Source organism: Monopterus albus, unplaced genomic scaffold (genome assembly GCF_001952655.1).
Source record: "Monopterus albus unplaced genomic scaffold, M_albus_1.0 scaffold50.1, whole genome shotgun sequence".
In the NCBI taxonomy this organism is placed as follows: domain Eukaryota; kingdom Metazoa; phylum Chordata; class Actinopteri; order Synbranchiformes; family Synbranchidae; genus Monopterus; species Monopterus albus.
Window position 1 is genome coordinate 943,872 of NW_018127930.1, and position 9,559 is coordinate 953,430.

General features: G+C 46.6%; 1 protein-coding gene across 2 annotated transcripts in view; it reads right to left on the reverse strand.

The window, feature by feature from the left end:
* shroom3 (shroom family member 3) overlaps positions 1-9,559 on the reverse strand; it is a 26,402-nt gene that overhangs the window by 12,881 nt on the left and 3,962 nt on the right. Inside the window, exons 3-15 of one of the 2 annotated variants that reach the window (XM_020601135.1) lie at positions 8,411-8,629; positions 7,712-8,037; positions 7,396-7,624; positions 6,999-7,054; positions 6,351-6,819; positions 5,444-5,867; positions 5,051-5,184; positions 4,714-4,863; positions 3,264-3,601; positions 2,759-2,983; positions 2,344-2,530; positions 1,805-2,102; positions 82-158 (exon numbers count right to left, since the gene is read on the reverse strand). In XM_020601135.1, coding sequence (XP_020456791.1) covers positions 82-158; positions 1,805-2,102; positions 2,344-2,530; positions 2,759-2,983; positions 3,264-3,601; positions 4,714-4,863; positions 5,051-5,184; positions 5,444-5,867; positions 6,351-6,819; positions 6,999-7,054; positions 7,396-7,624; positions 7,712-8,037; positions 8,411-8,629 — 3,132 coding nt within the window. Of the gene's footprint in view, positions 1-81; positions 159-1,804; positions 2,103-2,343; positions 2,531-2,758; positions 2,984-3,263; positions 3,731-4,713; positions 4,864-5,050; positions 5,185-5,443; positions 5,868-6,350; positions 6,820-6,998; positions 7,055-7,395; positions 7,625-7,711; positions 8,038-8,410; positions 8,630-9,559 lie in introns of both variants that reach the window. The other variant, XM_020601134.1, reaches the window with a different exon arrangement.

The following is a 9,559-nucleotide window of genomic DNA, read 5'->3' on the forward strand; positions in this document are numbered from 1 at the left end:
TAACAGGTAATGACAGATGCAAGACTCTGAAAACCCAGAGCAGCCGTTTGGTCACATGTTCACATAGCGTATGTGATGTACCTGTCATCAGCCAGAGAGCAGCGCCCAGTTTCAGAGATGACCTCACCAAACATCCTGACATCACCTGGAGGGAAATCCTGAAACACACAGACAACGTGGTTTGGACTGGCAAATGATTCAACCACTGACCAAACATGTGCAAAACATCAATATGGTCCATAAGGTATATTTTTACACCACTAATCTAAAAACTCAACACCGTAGGAGCAGGACTGACAACACCATGCTGTGAATTCTGTTGTTTAAAGTTCGAGAACAGAGTGTCTGTCTGCCTGACTGAACCATAATGATGTTTATGTGACACAAGCTGCTCTGATCACTGAAGCAGATAAAAGACTAATTCATCCTTTACTGCATTCCTTTAAGACCTCTGTAGATGTGTGCATGTCGTGTATATGTGTCTGTCTCAGCGTGTGTTATCTTTGCCATCATCCACATCGGACAGCGCCCAACCACCGTCCACGGCTCCCTGGCACCTCACAGGAAGCTGAGGATTCTGGCTATTTCTTGTGTGACTCATGGCCAAATGTCCCTTAATGGCAAAATGTCATCAAATAAATTGTAATGCCACAAGGACCATGAAAGTCTGCTTAAGATTTCTTGAAAATGCATTCAAGCTGGTGATGTATTTCATTTTACACCATAGCGGACAGCATGTAATTGAACACGTCATTTATATACTCAGCTCTGTTTTGACAATCATGAGATATAGTAATATAGCCATACTGAGCAGCACTGTGTCAGCAGTAGAGTCCTCCAAGTTCCTGGGCTCCGCTATCTCCCAGGACCTGAAGTCATCAGCACCATTACTAAAAAGGCTGTGGCTCACGAGGTAGGGCAAGTCGGCTTCTGACCAGCAAGTTGGTGGTTCGACTCCTGGTCTCCCCGCATGCCTAAGTGTCCCTGAGCAAGACACTGAACCCTGAATTGCTCCTGGTGGCTTGACTAGCGCCGTTGTGTGGCAGCCTTGTCATCATCGGTGTGTGAATGTGTGTGTGAATGGGTGAATGGTGTATGATCTCCTGTAAAGCGCTTTGGCCAGTGCAACACACTGTGAAAAATGCGCTATATAAATACAGACCATTTACCATTTACTTTCTGCACCAGCCCAGGAAGTTCAACTTCCCCAGGAGCTGCTGATACAGTTCTACAGATAAATCATAAAGTCTGCTCTCTGCTCATCCATCACTGTCTGATTTGGTTCAGCAACCAAAGAGGACAGTCAGAACTGCAGAAAGAATTATTAGTGCCAGTCTGGCCTCCATGGAGACACCTGTACACCTCATGGGTCACAGTTTCTTCCCCCGCTATCCCAGCTGACACTGGGTGAGAGGCGGGGTCCACCCTGGACAGGTCGCCAGGCTATCACAGGGCTGACGTGTTGACAAACAACCACACACACCCACACTCACTCCACACGCAGAGTCACCAGTCAACCAAATCACATGTCTTCGGGCTGTGGGAGGAAGCGGGGGTACCCGGAGAGAACCCACGCAGGCACAGGGAGAACATACAAACTCCGCACAGAAAGGTGAGTGGTGTTACTGGAATATTCTATATTCTTTCAGACTTTGACTGCAGGCAAATTTTAAATGTCTTTATATTTACAAAATAGGTTTAAAATGGGGTTTGTAATTTTTCAGAAACTCTGCAGTAAATGTAGTAACTCTGGGCTGCAATAATCTCCACCAAAATGGGAGCCCTTGTGTGAGTGTGGTGTTACCTGGTGCAGTGTTTCCACAGTGGGGGAAGAGAGAGAGCGGTGGTGTTGAGAAGTCGTTTGCCTCTCCTCGGTTCGCTTCAGGAGATCCTCAGCAGAAGCTGACTTCCCAGAGCTTCGAGCTGGCCCACTGCTCTGCAGAGCCCCACTGAGCTGTTTGTGTTGAGGCTCGGCAACCTGCTGCTGGTGGCCCAGGCCTCGGTCTTTGTTCAAAGGCTGACTCTGTCCGTTGAGACCTGCTTCATGGGTGAGAGTCTGGAGGATCGGGGCCTGGGGCTCAGGAAAAGAGCCAGCAAGAGCACTGAGAGTAGAAACCCGAAAAATGTTTATTATGAAAATTTAATAATTCAACCTCATAATAAAATGTAAAATTTGGGTTATGACAAACCATCTGGTGGTGAACATGAATGTCTATATCAAATGTCTGAACCAGGTCTGAACCAGAGTGGTGGAAGTCTGACTGACATTCCAAACTCAAGAACCATGACTCCTACTATGGATAAAACCAGAGTGCGATTCAGCAGGCATCTCATTTTGGTTACCTAGGTGGTGGATGTGATGGAGGCCTTGGTGTAGTCGCCCTGCCTTGGTAGAAGAGGTTGGACTGGTGACTCTGCAGGTCGGCTCCAGGAGGGAGAGTGGAGCAGAGACGTCTCTCCTCAGAGGAGAAGCTTCGATCTGTGCCAGAGTCCTGGAGGGAGAGTAGACTGGAGGAGAAGCTGAGGGTGTCTGAGTAACAGGGGGAGGTGGGAGAGAGGGAGAGAAAGAGGAGGGAACAAGGAAGATGGGGAGGAACAAAAAAGGTAAAGAGAAGATTAAAGATCTGGTAAATCCACCTATTCCTTTCTCAGTCACTCACTAAGATATTTACTTTACCTGCCATCTCTCCTTCATACATCCATCAAATCATCACTCCATCCTCACTCTGTTTCTTTGGTCTATCCACATATCACTCACCTGTATGGTTACTGTTGTCAGGTTGTAGATAAACACTGCGAGGCCTTGGTTTACTCTGTTCTCTGTCGTCTCTCTTCCCACTTCTCTTCCTCTCCACATACTCGGCAAGCGCGTCATGCTGAAGCTGCCGTAGGTCGGGCCTTGATGTGGTGCTCTGAGGACCCCCACCCCCGATGCGACTTGCAGGAGGTTCAAACATCTTCCGTCTGTCTGCCACACTGGTCTCTGATAAACAGATGTTAGATGTTTCTCGTGTCATACCACACACCCACCAATTACAACACTGACATTTCTATTGAGCTACTTTCTTTTGTGAGTAACAACGGTAATATGACATGGGAACAACATAAAAGGCAGGCTAGAGCAGATGAAGGATCCTAACTAAGTGGAAAACAATACAACAGATATAGCTCTGCCTGTCTAAGAATTACATATCTCTCCCATATTATTAATGAGCTGTGTAGGAGGAGTATAGTGCCACAGCTGTTTTTTATTTGGTGTTTACCTCCTCCATGCCTGAAGAGGGCAGCAGTCTCAATATCCAAAACCCCAACCTCGTTCATGTTCTCTGGCTCTGAGTACGAGCGCTTCTTCTGGTCTGCTGTCAGACGCCTGCGGCCACCTATCCTATGAGGTCCAACTGGTGGAACACTGGGAAGGGCTGGGGGGCTCGAGCCACGACTCTCTGGGCTAACCATATGCCGCTCCTTTGGGGTGTGAGGGGAAATGACCTGTGGTGGCAATTGTGGTGTGATGGTGATGCCCTGTGGTTTGGGCATGGTTCTTGGGCCTTTTTTCTCCAGGGAGTGGTGCTTGGCAGGAATGGGTGAAGGCTGATCATTGCTGGAAAAGGACATGGGAGGAAAAGCTGAAGGAGGTGGAGGGCTGCCTGATGACCTGAAGTCTCTCTGTCTGAAGGAGGTGGACCGCAGAACCTTAGACTGGGCATCTTTCAAAGAGTCTCTGTAAGACCTGGTCAGAGACAAGCTTCATAGTTATAGAACTGGCTGTCAGTCAGAATTTCCCTAGCTGGACATATTGACTAAACTATCTGTAAACCTAGCTGATTCTATTCCCCTATAATCCCTGTCTCTCCATGTGTTATGCCAAGGCTCTACTATTGACCTCTATGTATGTTGGAAACTTTGGCCCTGAGTACACAGTCAACAGTGGTTGGTTCTAGTGTGTGTTATTTAACCCAGTCGGTGAAGGAGGTGACAACAGTCAAAAACCAGTGATCATATAGGAGGCATGACTGCAAATGAGCAGGTGAGCTCTTCTAATGGACAGACACATCTCTACAGCAGCTCTATTTTCTTGCAATAGGGTGCAGTGTAAACCTCATGTCTAAGCTCCAGGTGCAAGACATATATGGATGTGCTCAACGTTTTGGTGACCACAGACACAGCACACTTCTGTGTGCAGCCAGACATTACGGAGGAATACATGGTGAGCAGGTGGAGTCTGAGCTGGCTTCAGTTCTGTCCAATCAAACCAGCTCCTCTCATCCCCGCTGAAGAGCAGGACAGAAACCTGTCTGACTGATGTCACTGATGTCAGGACATGGAAATACATATCTCCTTCTCCTGCCAGTTCAGTTCTGCATTCCTAGACTGACAGTGATAAAAACTATTTATGTAGAAGTACTGCACATAAATATTCACCCAGTAGTCTGCTAATATCACTGACCAGCTTTTGTGTGTGGAAGAAAGAAAGTCTCTGGTCCTGTAACCAGCAGCAATTATATAACGTAGTTTACTCACAGCTGCATCCAGTGTGCGAAATCCGTGGGCATCTCAGGGTTATTGGAATGTCATTTTATAAATGTTTCACTGTTTTTCAAATAAGACAATACAACTATATTATAATTATTGTGTTTATGGTGAAACTGACTGAGCCCCCATCCAGTGGATGTGTCCTTCACGGAAGACTCTAAACTGTTAAAGGACTCTGACCTGCTGAAAGATGTATCCTGCATGGAGCCCAGCATCTCCTGGGTGTCTTGTACCCAAGGGAACTCTTTGCTGCTGTCTCGCTCCCTGGATCCCTCCAGGTGAAAGCTGCTGCGGCTCCTCTGGAGGGCTGAAATGGGATCTGCTGGGGTCCTAAACACCACACCGAAATGTAACTGGCATTTGAAATGGAATAAAGTCCAATAAATGTGACACAATTTGACGATGACAAATTAAAAGTGGCCATAGGATGGAAGTGCAATAAATACACACAGAGTAAAAAAAAAATTCACACTTGTACAGTAGCTATGCTTGTAATAATTATCTGCGGCCTTTATACCTGCATTTCATGTGGTCGCTGCTGCCTCCTCTGTAGCTCAGAGTTCTTTGAGCTTTGGTCATACTGGTGCTTCTTGCCAACATGTTTCTCAGGTCATCTGCTCCACAGGACGTGTTGCGTGCTTTCTCAGACATCTGATTCAACATCAAAAAACACAGAGCAGTGAATCAGCATCACAGCCAACACAGAACAAGAATTTCAGATTTTGCAGGTACCTTGAGGATAAAACAAATGTTGTCTGGTAAGTCAAAAGGATATGCCCATACAACGTACTTCAGTGTTAAGTGGTGTTTTTTACATATGACTGACCAGTCATTTTGGACATTGCAGTTGAATCATCAATATAAATCATTAAAATAAAAACATGGCAATCACAATGATAAGTTTAGCTACCCGCAAACGGATGGCTTTTTTGTGTGCGCTGGTTGTGCTGTAACTACGCTGCCTTCCAGCACGTTCTCGACGCTCAAAATGACTGACTTTCTCCAAGACAGAGAGGCTGTGGACAGGTCCTGGACTGTCATCAACAAATCTACTGTTGCCATGGCTATTGGTGGAGGAATCACCGCCAGGGCTGGCGCATCGCTGGACCTCAGCAAGGGCGATCTCTAGATGGGTCAGTGGATGTTCTCTGTCTTTGTCCAGTTCTCTGTCATCCCAGTATTGCAGAGCTGCTGAGTCACTGAAGTGACGGGGAAAACTCTGGGAAGTGGGTGGAGCCTGAGACTGAACGAGTATGTGGGTAGGTGGCCCCTGTCCCTGGCTGAGCCTGGATGCCATCACTGGGTCTGAATGAATGCTGGTTTGGTCTGCTGACCTGAGAGGAGGAGAAAGTGGAGGTAGTAAGAAATAAGTTGGACGAAATAAAGACATCAAGACTGACATCAACTGACTTCATCCAACCATTAGATGAACCAACCAACCATTCATTGTTAGCTTTACACGGAACCTTGATAAATTAGACTGGCTGTCAGTTCTTTACCGTGCCCTTGTTTTCTGCAAAGAAACCCTCAGTCAGGAAGCCTCAATTAGACCATGCTGAAGCACTCTGACCAGTTAAAAGACTTTGACTGCTTTAATGACTTTGACTTATGAAGGACTCTGACCTGCTGAAAGACTGCTAGATCAGCAGTTGCTTTATTATGCAATCAGTGTAACTAATATAATTTTGAACTGATTTAAGCTGCTGTTCAACTGTAACTTCAGCTAACTACAGTTACAAACCTTTTACAGCCACTTGGCAATGAGTGACATACAGTATCTATATATCTTTATAAGTGAAAAAAAATTAAATCATCACCTCTCTGCCCCATGTGCTTGAGTCCAGAGCTGTGAAGAGGAATAAGAGAACTGGGGATATGATGAAGAAGAAGTGTAATTTTGGTATCCATTTTCTGTAGATGATGTCCTTTCATCCCTTCGCCCCTCTATGGTGCCTTCATCCCTCCCTCCAATTCCCTGCTGCCCCTGGTGCTGCTGTCGGCTGCTCTCCCTGGCAAGGGTAGGGTAGACTCCAGAGGAGACTGGACCGGGGCTGGAGCTGGGCATCTGTGCAAAGTGGGGTTCAGGCTGGGGGACAGGGTACATGCCTGTGGGAAGAATAAGCTGGCCAGACTCGAGGGTGGGGGCTGCAAGTCCAGATGAGGGTTCAGGAGGTGAAGACGACTGGAAATAACCTCCACCCTGCCGGGGTTTTGTGGTGGGGCTGCTCTCTGGACTTTTCTCTATCACCGTGTGCAGCTGACCCTCTGCCCCGTACGAGCCTTTAGCTAGAACCACAGCAGTGATGTTTGGAGGAGCAATGCAGAGGATTAATGATGAGAGCTTGTACCACCCAACTAACTAAGTGTTCCATAACTAGTGACTAACTACTGTATATTTGGATTGTAGTCGGTTCATAAGATTTGTAAAATCCTGAAGATTTAAAAACTGGAGAATTAAAATATACCTGCACTGGAGGCCACAGGACCACTGGAGTGATGCCAGGAACCTTTCTGTAGAAACCTAAAATACATCAGATTAGACGGTCAGTTAGACCAGGTGACATTTTGTTTCACACAAATACAGCACATTTTCAGCAATATTCGAAATGTACTCCATCATACTCTTCTGCATCACATGTTACCATATTATAAAACACTATTCGATTTAGGAACATATCACAGTATGCATTATACAATATTGTTTCATATTAAAAAGCAACACACAGTGCTGTACTGTACTGTTTTGTATTGATATTGTGCTCTTAACTGATAACATATCCTCTTCACCATCATCACTGTTGCATTGGGGCCTACCTTTGGATAAGAACCAATACTCGCCCTGGTTTGACAGACCCTACTCACCGTAGCGATCGGGCATGCTCCTGACTGGACCAGGAGTTTGGTCTTTCATGGTTCCTGATGGCAGCGTAGCTGTCACTGCGCCTCGGTGGAGCCGGCGCTCCCCTCAGACTCTCATAGGAGCTGTGGCTAGCTGCTGGGCCCCATACTGGACCCACACTATGTCTGTTAGAAGCTGGTACGCTGCCACTGCTGTTGCCGCCGCCATGATAACAGACCCCGCCCACTGAAACTGCAACAAGTAGTACAAAGAAAAACAATGATATCCTCATATCACTGTTACACTACCTGAAAACCACTCCTGAAACAGAACCTTTACCTTGTGGATCTCGGCTTAGCCCTGGCCTCACCCCTCCCCCACCTCTGGAATCACTATTGCACAGCAATGCGGCGGAGGTGGAGCTTAGCCCATGTTCTTGAGATAGACCCTGCTGGGAATCATAAACTGTCTGGACGAAACGCATGTCAGCCTGTTGCATCTCGCCACTTCCTCCTCCTCTCTGGGGGACAGTCTCTAGTGAACAGGAGCGCTCTGGGCTAAAGGAGGGGGTGGAGGCAAGGTACTCAGGGATACTGGAACTAGTGGAGAAGGAGGAGTAGGCAGAGTCTCGTTTGCTGTGGAGGTGGTCGATGCTGTTGGAGGACCTGGAACATGACAAAACATTTCATTCATGACATTCTTGTTAACTGACTAAGACACTGGTACTCCCAAAAGGACAACACATAGTGACTGTGGCAGGGGGAGGCTGAAATTCCTGGACCATCATAGTACAATCCAAAGACTCTAATGATCTTTCCATTCTCAATTCTCCAAGAGGACAACAATGTTAAGGTCTGACTAGAACACTCACACAGCAGATTTAAGATATCCCTCAAATTTGGCAACAGCACTGAGGACAGGACGTTTGAGATGCTGGATATAGTCACTGCACCCAGCATTTGTCAGCAGTTGTTGGTCAACTTCAACACTAGCAGCTGATAAAATGACAATATCTCATTTGTGTTTGCTTGCATGAACCTGGCAGAGGACAGCTGGTGGCAGGAGGAATAGGTGTGGTGGGGTCCGCTGAGGATGTGGTGACCAAGTGGGTGGTGGTGCTGAGCTCCAGAGTGAAGCTGGGAGGACTGCGTAGGGTCCAGGCTCTCCATGCTGCCCCTAGAGCTGTACTGGTCCGGACTCTTCCTCAGGTAGCTAAGCCCAGTGTCAAAGCCACTGGACAGGTCAGTGGTCGAGGCACTGGGAAACAGAGACAGAAGAAAATTTAAGACAGAAGCTGCTGAGTTGAGATGAACTGGAGGTCTGCTCCAGACGGTCATTGTGAATCTATGATCTATTACGCAAAGGCACACAAAATAATGCAGCTCATGAGCCAAGATAAATTAAAAAACAACACCCTGCACACATCCCAATCAGGCTTTATTGACAGATGAAGAGAGTCTGGGCACTGCTGGTCCATTTTAGGCCTGTGTAATATCATTATAGAGGCCCTATACTGTATGTGAACTATATTTCAATTTGTGATTGAAGTACCAAAGAATATGTAAAAACCTCCCAAACAGTTATTCCTGTTATAACAAGAAAAAGTGTGTCATTATAACAAGAAAACATTCTTAATTTAACGAGACACCTTTTCTCATTATAACAGGAATGCTTCCTCATTATAATGAAGAAAGTGTCTCATTATAGAGAGAAAGGGTGTCAGGTTTGCCACTCTGGCCTCTCTCACCTTCCTCACTGTCTCTCCCTTTTAGCCCCTGATTGCTTTCATCATACACGTGCTCACCTTACATAAATCTTACACTACTTGCACCGAAGCCAGCTACCTGGGTCCATCTTATTTGCTCGTTCATTGCCGTGTCCGAGCAATCGTAACAGCCCACCGCATTCCAGCTCATCATTCCTCCACTCCTGCTGTTGGTCGACACCCAGTTTCCCCCCGTTCAGTGATCATCTACCTGCTTGTTTATCACCTTACCACACTGTATAATAATAAACCACTGCTTGCACTGAAGTCGGCTACCTGGGTCCGTCTCTCGTTATCGCTCACTCACTTTCATGTGCGAGCCTTTGCATAACAAAAGGTTTCTCATTAAAGTGATTACATTTGATCCTTTCCATGCAAAGACTTGACTGCCAGAACATTTACATAACGGGGTGTATGCTGGT